General features: G+C 50.0%; 2 protein-coding genes across 8 annotated transcripts in view; both read left to right on the forward strand.

Moving 5' to 3' along the window:
- The window catches only part of RCC1 (regulator of chromosome condensation 1), a 33,854-nt gene extending 27,035 nt beyond the window's left edge, over positions 1–6,819 (forward strand). For all 5 annotated transcript variants that reach the window (XM_009203170.4, XM_009203178.4, XM_003891444.4 and 2 more), the window contains 8 exons: positions 393–580; positions 761–940; positions 2,875–2,971; positions 3,083–3,205; positions 3,696–3,851; positions 4,089–4,208; positions 4,575–4,727; positions 5,660–6,819. In XM_009203170.4, coding sequence (XP_009201434.1) covers positions 393–580; positions 761–940; positions 2,875–2,971; positions 3,083–3,205; positions 3,696–3,851; positions 4,089–4,208; positions 4,575–4,727; positions 5,660–5,835 — 1,193 coding nt within the window. In that variant the 3' untranslated portion in view covers positions 5,836–6,819. The remainder of the gene's footprint in view (positions 1–392; positions 581–760; positions 941–2,874; positions 2,972–3,082; positions 3,206–3,695; positions 3,852–4,088; positions 4,209–4,574; positions 4,728–5,659) is intronic.
- Positions 6,820–22,596: 15,777 nt separating this feature from the next.
- The window catches only part of TRNAU1AP (tRNA selenocysteine 1 associated protein 1), a 28,889-nt gene continuing 28,529 nt past the window's right edge, over positions 22,597–22,956 (forward strand). The window contains exon 1 of one of the 3 annotated variants that reach the window (XM_009203201.4): positions 22,597–22,777. In XM_009203201.4, coding sequence (XP_009201465.1) covers positions 22,751–22,777 — 27 coding nt within the window. In that variant the 5' untranslated portion in view covers positions 22,597–22,750. Of the gene's footprint in view, positions 22,788–22,956 lie in introns of all 3 variants that reach the window. The other 2 variants (XM_003891449.5, XM_009203199.3) reach the window with 2 other exon arrangements.

Genomic DNA, 22,956 nt, shown 5'->3' on the forward strand with positions numbered 1-22,956 from the left:
TGTTGGCCAGGCTGGTCTCGAACTCCTGTCCTCAAGTGATCCGCCCGCCTTGGCCTCCCAAAGTGCTAGGATTACAGGTGTGAGCCACCGTACCCGGCCCCTCTTGCCCTCTCCACCAAGATTCATTTCACAGTATCCAGTGTCTCCTTGTTTGCCTTTCTCCCCTTTCACGTGAATAATGTGCTCAGTTCTTAATCTCCACAAAAATCCTGTGAGAGAGGTATTTTGTTGTCCCCATTTCACAGATGACAAAACTTAGACTCAGAAAGTTCATACTAACGGTCTGTGGCAGAGCAAGGGCTTCCGCCCAGGTTTGTCTGATCGCAGAGCCTGTGACCTCTCCTCACTGTAGTCATCCTCTACACTCAGGGTCTATCTTCTTCACCCTTCAGTCTCACACAGGTCCCACAGCACAGAACCCGGCTTGGTGCTGACACTAGGTCAGGGCGATGTGGGCCAGCTGGGGCTGGGTGAGAATGTGATGGAGAGGAAGAAGCCGGCCCTGGTATCCATTCCAGAGGATGTTGTACAGGCTGAGGCTGGGGGCATGCACACCGTGTGTCTAAGCAAAAGTGGCCAGGTAGGTGTTGGGGGCTGGCATAGGGTTGGACAAGGCCTGGGATTGGGTGGCTTGGGGCAGGGCTTTTGAACCACACATGTTCACTGTGGAAATGGAGCTGGCTAGTCCAGCGGGGAGTGGCCTACATGAGAATGGACTGCGAGGCCAGACTTTGCATTAATGAGAGCATCCTGGGCACAGGTCTATTCCTTCGGCTGCAATGATGAGGGTGCCCTGGGAAGGGACACATCAGTGGAGGGCTCGGAGATGATCCCTGGGAAAGTGGAGCTGCAAGAGAAGGTGGTACAGGTGTCAGCAGGAGACAGTCACACAGCAGCCCTCACCGAGGATGGCCGTGTCTTCCTCTGGGGCTCCTTCCGGGTAAGGCTGGGTCTGGAAGTCTGCATGGGGCCTGAAAGGCAGAACTAACTGGTGGGGCCCCAAAGGTAATCCACTTCCATGCATCCGTGGTACTTACTAGTGGGGAGATGAAAGCCCACAGATAGAGCTGAGGCCCAGACCCAGGATTCTAGCTTCTTCATGTGGGCCACACCACCAGCTGCTTCCTTGGATCCAATGTCATCAAGTGTCTGTCCTGGGAAGCGAGTGGGTCAAGGATGTCCCTGGGTTGAGGCTGATCCAGGAGGCCTGCTGTCTTCACCCATCTCCCTGACTTCCGTCTCCACCTCACCTCGCCAGCACTGCTTCTTCCACATTTCCCAGAGGCTTGAATGGGGCAAGCAGGCAGGGATTGTTGCATCTCAGAGTTTCCAAGGTAGAGAGGAGTGTAGTTTAAAAAATAGATTCTGGTTTTTTGTTTTTTTTCTTTTGAGAGACGAAATTTCACTCCTGTTGCCCAGGCTGGAGTGCAATAGCGCAGTCTTGGCTTACCACAACCTCTGCCTCCCGGGTTTAAGTGATTCTCCTGCCTCAGCCTCCCAAGTAGCTAGGATTACTGGCATGCGCCACCACGCCTGGCTAATTTTGTATTTTCAGTAGAGATGCGGTTTCTCCTGTTGGTCAGGCTGGTCTCAAAATCCTGACCTCAGGTGATCCACCCGCCTCTGCCTCCCAAAGTGCTGGGATTACAGGCATGAGCCACCGTGCCCAGGGCCAAATTCTGTATTAAAATTGTTTTCTTCTTACTATTTTTTTTTTAGATGGAGTCTCGCTCCATCAGCCAGGCTGGAGTGCAGTGACGAGATCTCACTGCAACCTCCTCCTTCCAGGTTCAAGCGACTCTTCTGCTTCAGCCTCCCAAGTAGCTGGGACTACAGGCGCATACCATCACGCCCAGCTAATTTTTGTATTTTAGTAAAGATGGAGTTTCACCATGTTGGCCAGGCTAGTCTCGAATTCTTGACCTCAAACGATCTACCCGCCTTAGCCTCCCAAAGTGCTGGGATTACAGGCGTGGGCCACCGCACCCGGCCTGATGGGTGTTTTCTTATCACGTCTATTTTGAATTTTTTATGGAGAATGTCACCCAGGCTGGAGTGCAATGACACAATCTCAGCTCACTGCAACCTCTGCCTCTTGGGCTCAAGCAATTCTCCTTCCTCAGCCTCCCAAGTAGCTGGGATTACAGGCACGCGCCACCATGCCTCGCTAATTTTTGTATTTTTAGGAGAGATGGGGTTTCACCATATTGGCCAGGCTGGTTGCGAATTCCTGATCTCAGGTGATCCGCCCCTCTGGGCCTCCCAGAATGCTGGGATTGCAGGCGTGAGCCACCGCGTCTGGCCTCCTTTCTTTTTTAATTAGAGATGAGATCCTGCTCTGTCACCCAGGCCAGAGTGCAGTGGCATCATCTTAGCTCACTGCAGCCTCAACTTCCTGGGCTCAGGTGATTTCTTCCACCTCAACCTCGCAAGTAGTTGGTACTATAGGCTTGTGCCACCACACCCAGCTAGTTTTTGTATTTTTTTGTGGGGATGGGGTTTCACCATGTTGCCCAAGCTGGTCTTGAGCTCAAGCGATCTGCCTGCCTAGGCCTACCAAAGTGGTAGGATGACTGGCATGAGCTACCATGCCTGGCCCAGAATAGTATACTGAACGCCCGTTTACTTGCCACACAGTTTCAATGATTATCAACTTATGGCCAGACTTGTTATCTCTATTTACATCCACTCTCTGACTCCTTGATTATTTTAATGCAAGTTGCAGACCATAAATGATTTCATTCATAAGTATTTGAGTATGTGGCCTGGCTCCTGCCCACCTCTCCATCCCCATCTGGTGCCACTGCCCTTCTGGATTTCACTGGTATGGCGCAGGCAGGACTGGCTGATAAGTGCCCTGTCCCTCCCTTCTAGGACAATAACGGTGTGATTGGGCTGTTGGAGCCCATGAAGAAGAGCATGGTGCCAGTGCAGGTGCAGCTGGACGTGCCTGTGGTAAAGGTGGCCTCAGGTGGGTCTGGGGGTACTTGCTCGGGGCAGGACTTGGAGGACCTTGTTCTGGGGCTGGCCCAGCCTTGGGCCTTACAGATGTGGCCTGCATCCCTTACCTTTTCATCCTCAGGAAACGACCACTTGGTGATGCTGACAGCTGGTGGTGACCTCTACACCTTGGGCTGTGGGGAACAGGGCCAGCTAGGCCGTGTGCCTGAGTTATTTGCCAACCGTGGTGGCCGGCAAGGTCTTGGTAAGTGGCCTTGGTACCTCCAGCAGGGCAAATTGGCAGGCCACCCCCACAGTGAAGGCCAAAGGCAGGAAGGATTTGCTGTGGTCAGGCTTGCATCAGATGGACTTGTGGTATTGGTTAAGACTTTGGAGACAGACTGCTCTGGTAGTTTTGCCACCTACTGTCTATGGGACTCTGAACATAGTTTCTTCATCATTAAGTCTACCTACCTATAAACCTACTTCATTAGGTTGCTCTGAAGTTAAATGAGTTAATGAGAAGAATATCAGGCGGATGGTAAGTTCCATGTAAATGATACCTCTAATAACTGTGGGAATCTGAGCAAGGCACTTGCATTCTCTTGATCTCAGTTTCCTTTTCTATAAAATAGGGATAAGAGTCCCTACTTAGCCTGTCAAGGGCTTTTATAATGGAGGAGAATTAAACTTGGGGCAGAGGGAAGCCATGTGTGTCTGTCTGTCACTGACTGTGCCTTTCCCTCTGCCTGCAGAACGACTCCTGGTCCCCAAGTGTGTGATGCTGAAATCCAGGGGAAGCCGGGGCCACGTGAGATTCCAGGATGCCTTTTGTGGTGCCTATTTCACCTTTGCCATCTCCCACGAGGGCCACGTGTACGGCTTTGGCCTCTCCAACTACCATCAGCTTGGTGAGCCCTGAGCCCAGCTTCAGGCGTGATCCAGTGGCCTGCGTTCCTGTCCTGGCTCTACCACTCATTCATTGTGCATCCTTTGCGGGGTTGTCTAACCCCTCAAAATCACAGTTTTGTCATCTGTAAAGTGAAAATGTCCATATCCTGATGGGAGGTGGCCTCACTGTGGGAGGGGATTGAGAAGGGCAGCTTTCAGAACACCTTGACCCCTGATGGCTCCGGCCTTTCCCCCAGGAACTCCGGGCACAGAATCTTGCTTCATACCCCAGAACCTAACATCCTTTAAGAATTCCACCAAGTCCTGGGTGGGCTTCTCTGGTGGCCAGCACCATACAGTCTGCATGGATTCAGAAGGTAGGTCCTTTACTTCCTTCTCTAGTTTGGGTGCGGAGTGTACCCTGGCCTAGACCTAGCCAGATTCCTGAGACCGTGGTCCTTGGACCCTGGGTCTGTTCCATGGGTTGTGCCACACGTGGGTCCATGAGAGTCACTCTCATCCTCCTAGAGTCCTGGTGCTCTTCCAAGTGTGAGTTCAATGGGGGCCTATGTAGAGATTCTCCTAGGTCTCCTCCAAAACTGGGAAGAGACACTGCAGATCTCCTTCTGATCGCCCTGGGAGCAGTGACACACTCCAGGGACAGGGGCACTCACCTAGCCTGCCACCCATTTTGCCTGTAGCACGCCCTCTGCTATTGCTCATCTCTCTCCCTCCTCCCACAGGAAAAGCATACAGCCTGGGCCGGGCTGAGTATGGGCGGCTGGGCCTTGGGGAGGGTGCTGAGGAGAAGAGCATACCCACCCTCATCTCCAGGCTGCCTGCTGTCTCCTCAGTGGCTTGTGGGGCCTCTGTGGGGTATGCTGTGACCAAGGATGGTGAGTGGGGCTGCCTACACTCTGTCTAGTTGGGTCCTGTGGGTCATGGTTCTTACCCAATTCCCCAGTAGGCTGTGATGTCCACTCTCAGGTGGAACCGAGGTGCAGACAGCAGTGTTTGTGATGCACTCTGTTCCTGCTTCTCAGAAGCTCTGGTGTTGATGAATATGAAATGAGTACACAAATTATTTTAGTAAAGGTGACTTATTATGCAGAGGAGAGAAAGAGCAAAGAGTGAGATATCACTGAGGCCTAAGGAGACAATGGGACTGGAACCCAAGTCTCCAGACTCCTAACCCAGGCTGCTCTCTCCATCAGGGTAACCTCTTCATATATCACCTTGTATGTGCCCGCTTCCCAGGCACTTGTACTTAGAATCTAAATCAGGGGAAAAAAAAGACTTAGTAGTCAGAGTTGTAGCAAGTATGGCGGAGGAGGGTGTGAACAAGTGACCACCAAAGCCTGAGTAGATGAGAGGGACAGCCATGGAGGTCCTGTAGAAGCCTGGAGCTGGCAGAGGTGCTGGACCTGAGATATCTGGGAAGACTTCCTGAGGAAGTGGGGCTTGCACTGCACCTTGAAGGTTCCATTCTTTGTGAAAAGCAAAGAATGCCATTCCAGGCAGAGGAACATCAGGGCAGTCTCAAAGGTGGCTGATCCTGGGAACAGAGGGTGGGGTTGGGGTCTTGAATGCCACACCTAGGAGCAGCCTTTGGCAATGTGTAGGGACTGTGGTCTCTGGTTTACAGCGTTCTTTTTCATCCATCATCTCCTTGGGTTCTCCCAACTTCCCTGAACTCCGAGAGTCTGGGACCTTGCCAAGCTGCTGTTGGCCAAGGCCACAGTCCACACCCATCTCCCAGGTTTCTCCTGCCACAGGAAAGTGGGCTGGGGATCCTGGAGACAGCTATACCCATTTCTTTCTCTTGCAGGTCGTGTTTTCGCCTGGGGCATGGGCACCAACTACCAGCTGGGCACAGGGCAGGATGAGGACGCCTGGAGCCCTGTGGAGATGACGGGCAAACAGCTGGAGAACCGTGTGGTCTTATCTGTGTCCAGCGGGGGCCAGCATACAGTCTTATTAGTCAAGGACAAGGAACAGAGCTGATGAAGCCTCTGAGGGCCTGGCTTCTGTCCCACTCAACCTCCCTCACAGAACAGGGAAGCAGTGACAGCTGCAGATGGCAGCGGGCCTCTCCCCAGCCCTGAGCACTATGTCAGCTCCTGCCTTTTCCCATCAGCAGAACAGCATCCTTTTCCTATTTTTCTTCCTCCTCTTTGGAATTCTCCTGGGACCTACAGAATAAAGGAGGGGATGGACAGGGGATTTTCAGAAGGAACATGGCTCGTTCCAGAGCTATATGGTTAAACGTTTCTCCCCTTTTCCCTACCTTCCATGGTCCTGGTTGGCCCGGGTTTTACCTACTAGAAAACCAAAACCTCCCCCCTGGGGTTTGGTGCCCACTCTCTGAGAAGTTGGGCTCCATCAAGCCCCATTCTAGTCATGTGCCCCTTTCCTGTCCCTAACAGTCTACAGGCAAACAAGTGGTACAGTCATAAGACCCGTCTGTCATGGACCCACGCCCAGAGGAACGTGCAGAAAAAGCAGAGCTGCATGGCTGTGGGCAACTCTAAGCCAAATATTTGGCTCAGAACAGGTGTCCATGGGACAAAAAAGAATGATCCTCCACTTGACCAAGAGAAAAATGATTCTCCCAGAAGCACAAAGCATACTCTTGCCCCTCAGGCATTGGCTTTGTCCATCGCACCCATCCATTCGTCTTTACCTGCAGCCAAGGGCCTGGAATCGCAAAGAGAAGCCATGCCGGGCTGGGCAGAGCAGAGCAGGGTGTGGGGTGGGGAGAGAGGGTGGAGGGTTTTATAAACAAACTTAACAGCAATAGTAAAAGGGGAGGGATCGAGGGAAGGACAGAGTGTTGGAGGGCCAGAGACTAGTCCTGGGACGGAAACAGCAACTTGTACAGTGGCTGAGAAAATAGGATATAGTTTTGATGTTTTTAAATTGTAAAATATTTTGGAGGGAGAACAAAATCTTTTAACATTTTGAATAAATTTAGAGTTTTATAAAATAGGCCATTTGTTTTCTACACACTCCCTGCTTTTTAAGGGAGCACATACTATGTGCCAGGCACTGCTGGGAAAGACAGAATGAACTATAAACCTGGTGTTGAGGCTACAACCTAACTTAAGTGATATCAAGATGTCCTTAGGTGCCAGCCAGCTGTCAGTGTGACTAACAAAGGCTTCAAATCTGTCAAGAAGGAAGAAAAAAGTTGAGTTTTGTTTGGGTATTTCTGTTTCGGAGTCACTGGATTATTTTTAAATGCTGCATAGTACAATAGAGGTGGGGTGGATCTTTTAATGCCAAACGAAGATTTTTTTTTTTTTACCCCGAGACAGACTTTCTCTCTTGTCGCCCAGGCTGGAGTGCAATGGCACAATCTCGGCTCACTGCAACCTCCGCCTCCCGGGTTCAGGCAATTATCCTGCCTCAGCCTCCCGAGTAGCTGGGATTACAGGCATGCGTCACCATGCCTGGCTAAATTTTTTTGTATTTTTAGTAGATACGGGGTCTTGCCCTGTTGGTCAGGCTGGTCCCAAACACCCGATCTCAGGTGATCTGCCTGCTTCGGCCTCCCAAAGTGCTAGGATTACAGGCGTGAGCCCCTGCGCCTGGCCTTTTTTTTTTTTTTTTTTTTTTTTGAGACAGTTGCTTTTTCTACCCAGGCTGGAGTGCAATGGCGTGATCTCGGCTCACTGCAACCTCTGCCTCCTGTGTTCAAGTGATTCTCCTGCCTCAGCGCCTCAAGTAGCTGGGATTACAGGCACACACCACCAATCCCAGCTAATTTCTAAAAATTTTTATTTATTTTTTGGGACGGAGTCTTGCTGTGTTGCCCAGGCTGGAATGCAGAGGCACGATCTCGGCTCACTACAACCTCCGCCTCCCAGGTTCAAATGATTCTCCTGCCTCGTCCTCCTGAGTAGCTGGGACTATAGGCATGTGCCACCATGCCTGGCTGATTTTTTTTTTTTTTTGAGACAGTCTTGCTCTGTCATCCAGGCTGGAGTGCAGTGGCGCTATCTCGGCTCACTGCAACCTCCACCTCCTGGGTTCACGCCATTCTGCTATCTCAGCCTCCTCAGCAGCTGGGACTACAGGCACACGCCGCCATGCCTGGCTAATTTTTTTGTATTTTTAGTAGAGACGGATTTTGCCATGTTAGCCAGGATGGTCTTGCTCTCCTGACCTCGTGATCCGCCTACCTCAGCCTCCCAAAGTGCTGGGATTACAGGCGTAAGCCACCGCGCCCGGCCATGCCTGGCTAATTTTTTTGTATTTTTAGTAGAGAGAGGGTTTCACTATGTTGGCCAGGCTGGTCTCGAACTACTGACCTCCTGATCCGCCTGCCTCCGACTCCCAAAGTGCTGGGATTACAGGCGAGCCACCGCGCCCGGCAATTTATTTATTTATTTAGAGACTGAGTTTTGCTCTTGTTACCCAGACTGGAGTCCAAAGGTGCGATCTTGGCTCACTGCAACCTCGGCCTCTCGGGTTCAAGTGATTCTCCTACCTCAGACTCCCGAGTAGCTGGGATTACAGGTGTGTGCCACCACACCCAAATAATTTTTGTATTTTTAGTAGAGACAGGGTTGTTGTCTCTACTAAAAATACAAAAATTTTAGACCATCCATGTTGGCCAGGATGGTCTCAATCTCTTGACCTTGTGATCTGCCCACCTCAGCCTCCCAAAGTGCTGGGATAACAGGCATGAGCCACATGCCCACTATACTATATTTTTTAATACAGTACCATCTGCAGAAATGCTTACTGAGGCCAAGTGCAGTGGGTCACACCTGTAATTCCAGCACTTTGGGAGGCCGAGGTGGGTGGATCACTTGAGGTCAGGAGTTTGAGACCAGCCTGTCCAACGTGGTGAAACCCCATCTCTACTAAAAATAAAAAAATTAGCTGGGTGTGGTGGCACATGCCTGTAATCCCAGCTACTGGGGAGGCTAAGGCAGGAGAATTGCTTGAACCCAGGAGGTGGAGGTTGCAGTGAACTGAGATTGCACCACTGCACTTAAGCCTGGGTGAAGAAGCGAGACTCCATCTCAAAAAGAAAAAAGAAATGCTTACTGAGCCACTTAGGTATTCTTTTCAGACATCATTAATTGCATAATAATAAAAAGTAGGGCATACCCCACCACACCCAGCACTTTTTTTTTTGAGACAGTGTTTTGTTCTGTTGCCCAGTCTGGAGTGCAGTGGCACCACCTTGGCTCACTGCAGCATCTGCCTCCTGGGTTCCAGTGATTCTCCTGCCTCAGCTTCCCGGGTCACTGGAATTACAGTCATGCGCCACTATGCCCAGCTAATTTTTATATTTTTAGTAGAGACAGGGTTTCATCATGTTGGCCAGGCTGGTCTTGAACTTCTGACCTCAGGTGATCCGCCCTCCTCAGCCTCCCAAAGTGCTAGGGTTACAGGCATGAGCCACTGCGCCTGGCCTTATTTTTTTTTTTTTCTTTGAGATGGAGTCTTGCTTTGTCGCCCAGGCTGGAGTGCAGTGGCTCTATCTAGGCTGTCTGCAGTCTCCACCCCCTGGGTTCAAATGATTCTCGTGTTTCAGCCTCCTGAGTAGCTTTGTACGTTTAGTAGAGACAGGGTTTCACCATGTTGGCCAGGCTGGTTTAGAACTCCTGACGTCAGGTGATCCACACTGCTCCGGCCTCCCAGCAGACAGGCGGGAGCCACTGCACCCGCCTTTACACAATAACTCTTTTTTTTTTTTTTTTTGAGACTGAGTCTGGCTCTTGTCAGCCTGTGTTGGGAGGCAAGGTGGCCGGATCTCAGCTCACTGCAAGTTCGGCCTGGAATGCGCTATTCTCCTGCCTCAGCTCTCCCTAGGTAGCTGGGACCACAGGCGCCCGCCACTGCCTGTTTTTTGTATTTTTTAGTAGAGATGGGGTTTCACCGTGTTAGCCAGGGATGGTCTCGACCTCCCTGACCTCGTGATCCGCCTGCCTCGCCTCCCAAAGTGCTGGGATTACAGGCTTGAGCCACCGCCCGCCACAATAACTCTAATCCATAATATATATTACTGTGTTTTTTTTTTTGAGACGGAGGCCCGCCAGGCCGCTGGGCTGGAGTGCAGTGGCCGGATCTCGGCTCACTGCAAGCTCTGCCTCCCCGGTTTATGCCATTCTCCTGCCTCAGCCTCCCGGGTAGCTGGGACTACAGGCACCTCACCACTCCTCGGCCCGCTAGTTTTTGTATTTTTAGTAGAGACGGGTTTCACTGCGGGTAGCTGGTGGATGGTCTCGATCTCCTGACCTCGTGATCTGCCCGTCTCGGCCTCCCAAAGTGCTGGGATTACAGGCTTGAGCCACCGCGCCCAGCCTACTGTAGATTTTCACAAGCACTTGACCTACAAAAATCATACAGAGCTGACCTGTGCAATACAGTGGTCACTAGCCACATGCGGCTATTTACGTTGAAATCAATATACTTTTAAAACGAAATAAACTCAGTTGTACAAGCCACATTTCAAGTAGTAATGACAAGCTAGTACTTGTGGTATGGGACTGCAAATACAACACATTTCACATTGCAGAAAGTTACAGCGGACAGTGCTGATACAAAGAATCGGTGTATGGTAACAGGAAAGTTTTATTAGCACCAGGAGGATTACTGGATGTCAGAGACTTGGGAAAATGAATATGATGTTAAAAAAATTTAATATGTGGCTCATGCCTGTAATCCTAGCACTTTGGGAGGGCAAGGCAGGCGGATCACTTGAGGTCAGGAGTTCAAAACCAGCTTGGCCATCATGATGAAGCCCCGTCTGTACGAAAAATACAAAAAATTAGCTGGGCATGGTGGTGCGCACCTGTAATCCCAGCTACTCTGGAGGCTGAGGCAGGAGAATTGCTTGAACCCGGGAGGCGGAGGTTGCAGTGAGCTGAGATCGTGCCACCACACTCCAGCCTAGGTGACAGAGCGAGATTCCATCTCAAAAAATAAATTAGGCCTGGCGCGGTGACTCAACGCCTGTAATCACAGCACTTTGGGAGGCCGAGGTGGGTGGATCACGAGGTCAGGAGTTCAAGACCAGCCAAGACGGTGAAACCCGTCTCTTCTGGGGGAAAAAAAAAAAAAACCTTGGTGTGGTGTCAAGCGCCTGTGATCCCAGCTACTCGGAAGGCTGGGGCACAGAATTGCTTGAACCTGAGAAGGCTGCAGTGAGCCAATGACAGCTACTGCACCCAGCCTGGGTGACTGAGCGAGACCTCGTTTCAAAAATAAATAAATTTAAAAACTTTAAGGCCAGGCGCAGTGGCTCATGCCTGTAATCCCAACACTGGGAGGCAGAGGCGGGCAGATCACAAGGTCAGGAGATCGAGACCATCCTGGCTAACACGGTGAAACCCCATCTGTACTAAAAATACAAAAGATTAGCCGGGCATAGTGGTGGGCGTCTGTAGTCCCAGCTGCTCAAGGCTGAGGTGAGAATGGTATGGTGAACTCAGGGAGGTGGATGCTTGCAGTAAGTTAAGATTATAAAGAGCCAGACTCCAGTTTTATTGTGAGCTATCTCACCAAAAATTATATATATATATATATATATACACACACACTATTTTTTCTGAGATGGAGTCTCGCCTGTTGCCCAGGCTGGAGTGCAGCGGCCGATCTCAGCTCACTGCAAGCCTCAAGCCCCGGTTTACGCCATTCTCACCAGCTCCCTCCCGAGAAGGCTGGACTACAGGCGCCTCAGCTTCACCTCGGCCTGGCATGTATTTTTTTAGTAGAGAGGAGAATGGTCTTAGCCAGAATGGTCTCCCATCTCCTGATATCATGATCGGCTCCCGCCTCCCAAAGTGCTGGGATGGTGGCTTGAGTCATCATACCGCATATATATATATACTATTTTAATATTTGCTTTGCTAAAAGTGCTTGTATGTCTGCTACTCCACCCCCAAAAAAATCCTTTGGGATTATATTTATTGGAGATTTCCAACTCAGCAATATAATATAGCAGGGTGGAAGTACCTCTTTTTTGTTTGTTTTTGAGACAGGGTCTTACTTGTTGCCTAGGTTGAGTGATGCCGCCCCTCCCACCTCCACCTCAGCCTCCCAAGTAGCTGGGACTGTAGGCGTGTGTCACCACACTTGGCTAATTTTGTGTTTTTTTGTAATTACAGGGTTTTGCCACGATGTACAGACTGGTGTCAAACTCCTGGACCCAAGTGATCTGCCTGCCTTGGCCTCCCAAAATGTTGGGATTACAGGCGTAAGCCACTACACCTACAAAAGTACCTCATTATTGGTCAGGTGTGGTGGCTCACACCTGTGTGGGGACCAGCACTACAGGGCCTGTGGGTTTTTCTCGTGTGTGGAGACGAGAGATTGTAGAAATAAAGACACAAGACAGAAATAGAAGAAAAGATAGCTGGGCCGGGCACGGTGGCTCACACCTGTAATCCCAGCACTTTGGGTGGCCGAGGCGGTCGGATCACGAGGTCGGAAGATCCGTAGCCATCCTGGCTAACACGGTGAAACCCTGTCTCTACTAAAAATACCAAAAAAAAAATAGCCGGGCGTGGTGGCAGGTGCCTGTAGTCCCAGCTACTCAGGAGGCTGAGGCAGGAGAATGGCATGAACCCAGGAGGGGGAGCTTGCAGTAAGCCAAGATCGCACCACTGCACTCCAGCCTGGGCGACAGAGCGAGACTCTGTCTCGGGAAAAAAAAAAAAAAAAAGACAGCTGGGCCCCAGGGACCACTACCGCCAAGATGCGGAGACCGGTAGTGACCCAGAATGTCCGGCTGTGCTGTTATTTATTGTATACAAGGCAAGGGGACAGGGTAAGGAGTGTGAGTCATCTGCAATGATAGGTAAGGGTCACGCGAATCACGTGTCCACCAGACGGGGGCCCTTCCCTGTTTGGTAGTTGAGGCGGAGAGAGAGAGGACAGCTTATGTCATTATTCTATGCATTTCTTGGAGAGATCAAAGACTAATATTCTCACTAATTCTGCTACTGCTATCTAGAAGGCAGAGCAAGGTATACAGGCCGGAACGTGAAAGTGGACCAGGAACATAACTGCTGAAGCACAGCATCACAGGGAGACTTTTAGGCCTCCAGATGGCTGCCAGCGGGCTTGACTGTCAGGCATTCCACAAGAAGTGGTGGAGCAGTCTTTTCTAACTCCCCAGAGGAAGGGGAGACTCCCTTTCCCAGCCTGCTAAGTAATGGGTAATGGGTGCCTTCCCAGGCACTGGCGCTACTGCTAGACCAAGGTCTGCTAAGTAATGGGTGCATTCCCGGGCACTGGCATTACCGCTAGACCAAGGAGCCCTCTAGTGGTCCTGTCCGGGTGTGACAGAGAGCTCACACTCTTGTCTTCTGGTCACTTCTCACCATGTCCCTTCAGCTCCTATCTCTGTATGGCCTGGTTTTTCCTAGGTTATAATTGTAGAACAGAGATTATTATAATATTGGAATAAAGAGTAATGCTACAAGGTAATGACTGATAATATTCATATATAATCATGTCTATATTCTGTGTCTAATATAACCTCTTATTTTAAGCATTTTCTTTATGATACTGGAACAGCTTGTGCCTTCAGTCTCTTGCCTCGGCACCTGGGTGGCTTGCCGTCCACACACCTGTAATCCCAGCAGTTAGGGAGGCTGAGGTGGGCGGCTCACCTGAGGTCAGGAGTGTGAGACCAGCCTGGCCAACACGGTGAAACCCTGTATATTTTTAGTAAAAATATAACAAATTAGTTGGGTATGGTGGCACGCAATTGTAGTCCCAGCTACTCAGGAGCCTGAGGCTCGAGAATCGCTTGAACCCAGGAAGAGGAGGTTGCGGTGAGCCGAAATTGTGCCACTGCACTCCAGCCTGGGTGACAGAGCGAGACTCTCAAACAAAACACAAACAAACAAAAAAACAGTACCTCCTCTTTTTTTTCTTTTTTTTCTTTTTTTGGAAACAGAGCCTTGCTCTGTTGCCTGGGCTGGAGTGCAGTGCTGCAATCTTGGCTCACCGTAACCTTCACCTCCCGGGTTCAAGTGATTCTGCTGCCTCAACCTCCCGAGTAGCTAAGAGTCCAGGCGTGCACCACCATGCCCGGCTAATTTTTTTGTATTTTTAGTAGAGACAGGGTTTTGCCATGTTGGTAAAGCTGGTCTCGAACTCCCAACCTCAGGTGATCCAACCGCCTCAGCTTCCCAAAGTATTGGGATTACAGGTGTGAGCCACCATGCCCGGCCAGTATCTCATTCTTAATAACTCGTATGCATTGTGACTTCAAGTAGGGTAGGCATTGTATTGAGCACTTTACATGCAGTAGCTTGTTTAATCCTCACATCAGCTCTACTATCGTTCAGGAAACTCCCTGCCAGTTGAAGTGACTTGCTTGAGGTCAGGAGGCTACCAAGTGCATAGTCTAATCAGCCGCCACCTGAGCCCAGAACCACGTAGTGAATGCGCTACAATTCTTTGCTATTATGATTATTTTACATTTGATATTCCCTGTAGTTAATAATTGCCTTGTTTTTAATGTACTTTGTTTTGTTTGTGTAAGTATCATTAATTCAGTTCCAATATATCAGAAGTATAAATCATTTGGGGGTCAAGGTAGCTCAAGCCTGTAATCCCAGCACTTTGGGAGGCCGACGGGCTGACACGAGGTCAGAGAGATCGAGACCATCCTGGCTAACACGTGAAACCCCGCCTCTACTAAAAAATTTAAAAACTAGTCAAGAGGGGTGGGTCGTGCTCTCTGTGTCCCAGCTACTGGGAGGCTGAGGCAGGAGAATGGCGGAACCCGGGAGGCGGAGCTTGCAGTGAGCCGAGATCAGCCACCTGCACTCCAGGCCGGCACAGAGCGAGACCCGCCTCAAAAAAAAAAAAAAAAAAATCATTTGGGTATTCAAACACATCACCTACTTTCAATTTTATCCTTTCCTCCATCCTCTCCTAACCTGGATTAGTTACCCCAAAATAAATGTAATGTAATACAACATATGGCTCAGCTATAAATAATACTTACAGTCATGATAATGTGATGTTCCCAAATTGAAAGTGCTTTTAACAAAATATCAGGAAGGCTGGGGTAGTGGTGGCTCACGCCTGTAATCCCAGCACTTCTAGCCGGTGGGAGGGATTCCCATGAAGGCAGGAGTTTGAGACCAGCCTGGGCAATATAGTGAGACATCTCCCCACCCCCAATCTCTACCAGAAAAAAAAAAAAAAAAAAAAATTCTGGGTGTGGTGGTGCACACCTGTAGACCCAGCTATTGAGAGCAGGGAGGCTGAGGTGGGAGGACAGCTTGAGCCCAGGATATCCAAGCTGCAGTGGGCCATGATTATAACACTGTACTCCAGCCTGGGTGACAGAGCAAGACCCTGTTTTTAAAAAAGTCAGGGCACGGTGGCTCATGCTGCTGCTGTGTAATCCCAGCACTTTAGGAGGCTGAGGCAGGTGGATCACCTGAGGTCAGGAGTGGCCAGCTCGATCAACAGGAACCTCATTCCCAGCCAGGGTCATTGAAAATTAGCTGGATGTGGTGATGGGTGCCTGCAGTTCCAGCTACCCCGGAGGCTGAGACAGGAGAATTGCTTGAACCCAGGAGGCAGAGGTTGCAGTCAGCAGAGACCCTGCCGTTGCACTCCAACCCAGGATAGAGTGAGACCTGCCTCAAAAAAAAAGGCTGGGCATGATAACTCATGCCCACCCAACACTTTGGGAGGCTGGAGGTAGGCTGGATCACCTGAGGTTGGGAGTTCGGAGACCACTGACCAACATGGAGAAACCCCTGTCTCTAATAAAATACAAAATTAGTTGGGCATGGTGGCGTGAGTGCCTGTGTAAGCCTAGCTACTCAGGAGGCTGAGGCAGGAGAATCACTTTGAACCCGGAGGCTTGAGTTGCAGTCAGCCAAGATCACGCCCATTGCACTCCAGCCTGGGCTTATTAAGAGCAAAACTCCATCTCATAAAACTACAAATAAATCGAAGAAAGAAAACATAGGAGATGGAGAGATAAGTACCTATGTATATGGGGAGGGGCAGTAGCAACAATCTGAAACTGCAAGTGAGAAAGTAGTAGTAGAAAGTATATATTTTAAAATATACATGTAGGTTCTAGGAAAAAAAGACTTGGAAATAGTCGACTCAAGGGAGTGGGAACTGGGGCAGAGGATAAGGGACTACTGTCTCTTTCCATTTTTTTTTTTTTTTTTTTTTTTTTTGAGACGGAGTCTCAGCCTGTCGCCTAGGCTGGAGGCAGGGCCGGATCTCAGCTCACTGCAAGTCTACCACGGGTTCACTCTCTTCCTGCCTCAGCCTCCCGAGTAGCTGGGATTACAGGCCTCCGCCACCTCGGGCCTCAAGGTTTTTTTTATTTTGTAGTAGATACTGGGTTTCACTGTGTTAGCCAGGGATGGTCTCGACTTCCTGACCTCGGATCCCACTTCCTCCTGCCTCTCGCCTCCCAAAGTGCTGGGATTACAGGTTTGAGCCACCGCCTCTTTTCCATTTTTTAAGACAGAGTATCTCTGTCCCCAGGCTGCAGGTGTGTGCAGTGGCAACGCATCTGGCTCACTGTGCCTCTGCCTCCTGGGCTCAAGCACCTCATGCCTCATCTCCTGAGTAGCTGGGATTACAGGCACGCGGCTACCATGCCCAGCTAATTTTTGTATTTTTAGTAGAGATGGGGTTTCACCCATGTTGGTCAGGCTGGTCTTTTTTTTTTGAGACGGAGTCTCGCCTGTCGCCTCTGTGCTGGAGTGCAGTGGCCGATCTCGCTCACTGTGGCTCCTCAGCCCGGTTCATGTTACCTCCTTCCGCCAGCCTCCCAGTAGTTGGGACTACAGCCAGCCACCACGCCCGGGTTAGTTTTGTATTTTAGTAGAGACGGGTTTCACCCATGTTAGCCAGGATGGTCTCGGATCTCCTGACCTCGCGGATCCACCGCCTCCCAAAGTGCTGGGATTACAGGCTTGAGCCATCAGCTACTCGGCCGGGTCAGGCTGGTCTTGAACTCCTGACCTCAGGGTGATCTGTTTGCCTCGTCTCTCCCAAAGTGCTGGGATTACAGGTGAGCCCTTGCACCCAGCCAAAATAAAATTTTTTAATAAAGAGCAAAGCACAGTGACTGGCAAATAGTATTAAATTAATAGCTATCGGTTATACTTTTTTTTTTTTTTTTTTTTGAGATGGAGTCTCGCTTGCCGGGGCTTAGGCTGGAGTGCAGTGGTTGCATCTCAGCTCACTGTGCCCGGCCTCCCCAGGTTTACGCTTCTCCTGCCTCAGTTCAACAGTGGCTGGGACTACAGGTTTCACCATCAAGGCCGAAAGTTAGTTTTTTGTATTTTTTTGGTAGAGACGGGTTTCACCGTGTTAGCCAGGATGGTCTCTGACCTCTGACCTTGTGGATCCAATCTGCCTCGGCCTCCCAAAGTGCTGGGATTACAGGCTTGAGCCACCGCGCCCGGCCGCTATCGGTTATACTTTTAAGGCTTCCAACTGCCATGTTGGAGGATTTACTGAATGCTAGGCGTTGGGCCAAGTACTTTCCCAATTTATTTTTTTCCTCACGACCATCCTGTGGGGTAAGGAAGCACTATCCACATTAGGCCCAGAACTTAAATAAGTAATTAGCAAGAGGTGGGGCCGGGATCATGCTCCATTTGTTTGAATCTACAGCCAAAATGCCTAACCACTACACTACTATTGCGGTGATGGTAGGATACGGCCAGAAATATGGCAACTCGTGGTTGAACCTCAGGTTTTCAGACTGATGAATCTTTGGCTTGAGAGCACAACATCCTAAGTTGAGGACATGCAGACTGGTAGGAAAGGACTTTGGGTGCCCATTAATCCAGAGGGAGCCCCAGAAAGTGGCCTTTAAACACTCGGAGTGAGTTTCACTCTCAGAGATGCCAATCACTGCATACAGAAGAAGCTTTCCATACTGAGGACTGGGCACCAAAGTAAGTCCGAGGCCTGGGGCACTCCCAGTGTAGGAGCATCTCAAAATTAAACTGTCTGGATTTTCTAGCCATCTAAATCATGTTTATGATGGCCCACTGTGGCAAGGTCACTCTTCTGGGACAAGTCAGAGCTCCAGATGATTTGGAGTAGGGTAGTGGGACTCAAGAAAATAAGAGTAGGCTGGGAGCAGTGGCTCACGCTTGTAATCCCAGCACTTTGGAAGGCCAAAGCTGGTGGTTCATCTGAGGTCAAGAGTTGAAGACTAGCCTGGCCAACATGGTGAAACCCCATCTCTACTAAAAATACAAAAATTAGCTGGGCATGGTGGCACCAGCCTGTAATACTAGCTACTCGGGAGGCTGAGGCAGGAGGAGCGCTTGAACCTGGGACGTGAAGGTTGCAGTGACCAGGATAGTACCACTGCACTCCAGCACGGGCAACAGGAGCAAAATTTCGTCTCAAAAAAAAGAAAAAATAGAGTGACAGAACTTGGGGACTGATTGGTTGCCAGATGACAAGGTTACTCCAATTTACACTCCCTTTAATTCTTCCCACCTCCCACCCCAGGGCCCTATATGGGAATGAGGGAAGAATCCCATTCCAGCTCCAACAAGTCTCATGTATTTCAGACTGGTAAACACGGAGTGAGGGAATGGCTTGCACAGAGCAGTGGCTTGCCCTGGGTCACAGTGAGACAGTAAGAACAGGGCTTGGCTTCAGCTCACCAAGACTAGAGCAGCAGTTCCCAACCTTTTTTGGCATGAGGGACTGGTTTTGTGGAAGACAATTTCCACGGACAGAGAGGGGATGGTTTTGGGATGACTCAAGCGCATTACATTTATTGTGGACTTTATTATTATTAATGTAACATTGTAATATATAATGAAAAGATTATATAACTCACCATAATGTAGAATCAGTTGGGAGCCTTGAGCTTGTTTTCCTGCAACTAGACAGTCCCCTCTGGGGGTGATGGGAGACAATGACAGATCATCAGGTATTAGATTCTCATAAGGAGGCCAGGCGTGGTGGCTCACGCCTGTAATCCCAACACTTTGGGAGGCTGAGGCAGGTGGATCACCTGAGGACAGGAGTTTGAGACCAGCCTGGCCAACATGGCAAAACCCTGTCTCTATTCAAAATACAAAAAAATTAGCTGGGCATGGTGGCAGGGCCTGTAATCCCAGCTACTGGGGAAGCTGAGGCATGAAAATTGCTTGAACCTGGGAGGCGGAGGTTGCAGTGAGTTGAGATCGAGCCACTGCACTCCAGTCTGGGTAACAGGGTGAGACTCTGTCTCCAAAAAAAAAACCAAAAAGATTATTATAAGGAGTGAACAACCTAGATCCCTCACATGCAGAGTTCACAAAATAGGGTTTGTGCTCTTATGAGAATCCAGTGCCTGGGCTGATCTAACAGGAGGCGGAGCTCAGGCGGTAATGCAAGGGATAGGCACCCTGTAAATACAGATGAAGCTTTGCTGGCTAACGTCCTGTTGTGTGGCCTGGTTCCTAACAGGCCATGGACTTGTTCTGGTCTGTGACCTGGAGACTGGGGACCCCTGCACTAGAGCTTTTTTTTTTTTTTTTTTTTTGATACGGAGTCTTGCTCTGTCGCCCAGCTAGAGTGCAGTGGCACGATCTCCGCTCACTGCAAGCTCCGCGTCCCGGGTTCATGCCATTCTCCTGCCTCAGCCTCCCGAGTAGCTGGGACTACAGGCGCCCACCACCACACCCGGCTAATTTTTTTGTATTTTTGGTAGAGTCGGGGTTTCACCGTGTTAGCTGGGATGGTCTGGATCTCCTGACTTCGTGATCCGCCCGCCTCGGCCTCCCAAAGTGCTGGGATTACAGGCGTGAGCCATCGTGCCCGGCCTGCACTAGAGCATTCTTTCATGGATTCCCACTTAAAAAACCCACACCACTATACCCACTAACTCTGAGGCTTTAGTCATATAAAGAAAAATAGCCATTATATATGTTGTTCTTTTGTGCTCTTATAATGTGTAATCATGCCCTTTACTTAAAGAATTCCAGGATCTAGAAAAAAAGAAAGAAAGAAAAAAGCCGGGCGTGGTGGATCACACCTGTAATCCCAGCACTTTGGGAGCTGGGATCATGAGGTCAGGAGTTCAAGACCGGCCTGGACAACATAGTGAAACCCTATCTCTACTAAAAATAAAAATAAAATAAAAATAAAAAATTAGCCAGGCTTGGTGGTGGGTGCCTGTAATCCGTCTCAAAAAAAAAAAAAAAAAAAAAGAAAAGAAAAGAAAAAAAACGTCTGGGCGTTATGGCTTACACCTATAATCCCAGCACTTTGGGAGGCCAAGGCAGGAGGATTGCTTGAGTCTAGGAGTCCAAAACGAGCTTGGCCAACATAGTGAGCTCTCCTGTCTACAAAAAATAATAATAATAATAATAATAATAATAATAATATTAATAATAAGGTCAGGGTGCAGTGTAGCTCAAGCCTGTAATCCCAGCACTTTGGGAGGCCGAGGCGGCGGATCACTTAGGTCGGGAGATCGGTGACCATCCTGGCTAACACGGTGAAACCCCGCCTCTACTAAAAATACAAAAAAACTAGCTGGGCGAGGTGGCTGGTGCCTGTAGTCCCAGCTACTCGGGAGGCTGAGGCAGGAGAATGGAACCCGAAGGCGGAGTCAGGTGAGCTGAGATCCGGCCACCGCACTCCAGCCTGGCGACAGATGCAGACTCCGCCTCTGCAAAAAAAAAAAAAAAAATAATAATAAGCACACAAAATAAGCCAGGTGTGGTGGTGCACACCTGTAGTCCCAGCTACTCTGGAGGCTGAGTGCAGGAGTGACCACTTGAGTCCGGGAGTTTGAGGCTGCAGTGAGCCAAGATTGTGCCAATGTGCTCCAGCCTGGGCGACAGAGAGAGACCCTCTCTCAGAATGACTGACTGAATAAATAAATAAATAAATAAATAAATAAAATAAATAGAATTCTAGGATCAAATTAGGAGATCCAAAATTTTTCATCCAACCGCTGTGAAATGTCTCATCTCAGGAAGAAATGCTGAACACTTCATTTAAAGCCTTGTTGCTGACAGCCAAACCACCAGGTAGCCCAGTACTCAAGATAATCATTGGCTGGGCGTAGTGGGTGGCTCACGCCTGTAATGCCAGCACTTTGGGAGGCCAAGGCGGGTGGATCACCTCAGGTCAGGAGTTCGAGACCAGCCTGACCAACATGGTGAAACCATGTTGTTTCTACAGAAAATACAAAAATTAGCTGGGCGTGGTGGTGGGCACCTGTAATCCCAGCTACTCAGGAGGCAAAGCAGGAGAATAACTAGAATCCAGGAGGCGGAGGTTGCAGTGAGCCGAGATTGTGCCATTGCACTCCAGCCTGGGCAACAAAGGAAGACTCAGTCTCAAAAATAAAAAAAGATAATCATTACAACAGGATATGCTGACCTGCATATCCCACCCTCATAAGCTTTGTCCTGCCCAGCCTGTATACCTTACTCTTGATATCACTTTACGTGCTTTGCCTAATAAAAAATCTCAACTAACTCTTTTTGGAGAGTCAGGGAATTCTCGCTCTCTTGTGCTGCCTCCCTTATACCCAGGCATAAGCTCCAAAGAAGATTTGACTGGGAAAACTCTTTTAGCTTCATGTTAATTTCTGTTGCATTGAGAGCCCAAGAACCCCTGGTAACAGCAGGCAGGTAGTGGAACCGGGTTGTCAAAAGAGAGATTTTAACTTTTTTTGACGCGCTTGTATCAGCAGTTTTTTTTGTTTTGTTTTGTTTTGTTGTTTTTTTTGAGACTGAGTCTCGCACTCTCGCCCAGGCTGGAGTGCAGTGGCACCATCTCTGCTCACTGCAAGCTCCGCCTCCCCGGTTCACGCCATTCTCCTGCCTCAGCCTCCCGAGTAGCTGGGACTACAGGTGCCCGCCACCGTGCCCGGCTAATTTTTTGTGTTTTTAGTAGAGACGGGGTTTCACCGTGTTAGCCAGGATGGTCTTGATCTCATGACCTCGTGATCCGCCCGTCTCGGCCTCCCAAAGTGCTGGGATTACAGGTGTGAGCCACCGCGTCTGGCCTAATTTTTTATTTTCAGTAGAGACAGGGGTTTCACCATGTTGGCCAGGATGATCTCGATCTCCTGACCTCTTGATCCTCCCGTCTCGGCCTCCCAAAGTGCTGGGATTACAGGCGTGAGCCACAGTGCCCAGCCTTGTTTTCTAAATATATAAAGCCAGAAATAAACCCAAGTAACGAGCATATATATAACGAGCATATATATATATATATATTTGAGACGGACTCTCGCTCTGTCACCAGGCTGGAGTGCAATGGCACGATCTCGGCTCACTGTAACCTCCGCCCCCTGGGTTTAAGTGATTCTCCTGCCTCAGTCTTCCGAGCAGCTTCCACTACCAGCGCGCACCACCACGCCCGCTAATTTTTGTACTTTTAGTAGAGACGGGGTTTCCCCCTGTTGGCCAGGATGGTCTGGATCTCTGGACCTCGTGATCCGCCCGCCTCGGCCTCCTAAAGTGCTGGGATTACAGGCGTGAGCCACCGTGCCCGGCCCTAACGAGCATATATTAATGTTGTAATTATATGTGTGTGTATATGTGTGTGTGGTTTTGTTTTCTATATAAAGTCAAAAGAGAGTGTATGTGTGTGTGTGGTTTTGTTTGTTTTCTAAATATATAAAGTCAGAAATAAACCCAAGTAACCCAGCCGCCTGGGAAAGGTGGTATCTGGCCCGCCCCATTCCAGCCTGAACTCCGCCCACCGCGATCCGGAAGCCCCGCGCTCAGCGGGTTGCTGGAAAAACTCGGAGCTGAACACCCGGCCGGACACTGGCCGCTGAGCTCGGGAGCCTGCGCAGAAGGCGTCGGAGGCGCATGCTCTGTAGCGGTCTCTGCAGCCAGCATTGGCGCCCGCGCGGGCCTTTGAGTCCCGCCCGCACAGCCCCTCCTGCAAAGCCCCACCCGGGTGCGCGGGCATGGCGGCCAGCCTGTGGATGGGCGACGTGAGTGAGGGTAGTAGTCCCGGGTCTGAGGACGAGGAAGCATCTCGGTTTCGCGAGGGAGGAAGTGTCTGAGGAGGAGGGGACTTGGGATCCCAAAAAGGGGAGACGTGTGACCGGGTTCTTTTTGGTGACACAGAAGCGGATTCCAGCATCTAAGTGAAAAAGCTGAGTCCGTGAGG

This window comes from Papio anubis, chromosome 1, assembly GCF_008728515.1.
Source record: "Papio anubis isolate 15944 chromosome 1, Panubis1.0, whole genome shotgun sequence".
Classification (NCBI taxonomy): Eukaryota; Metazoa; Chordata; class Mammalia; order Primates; family Cercopithecidae; genus Papio; species Papio anubis.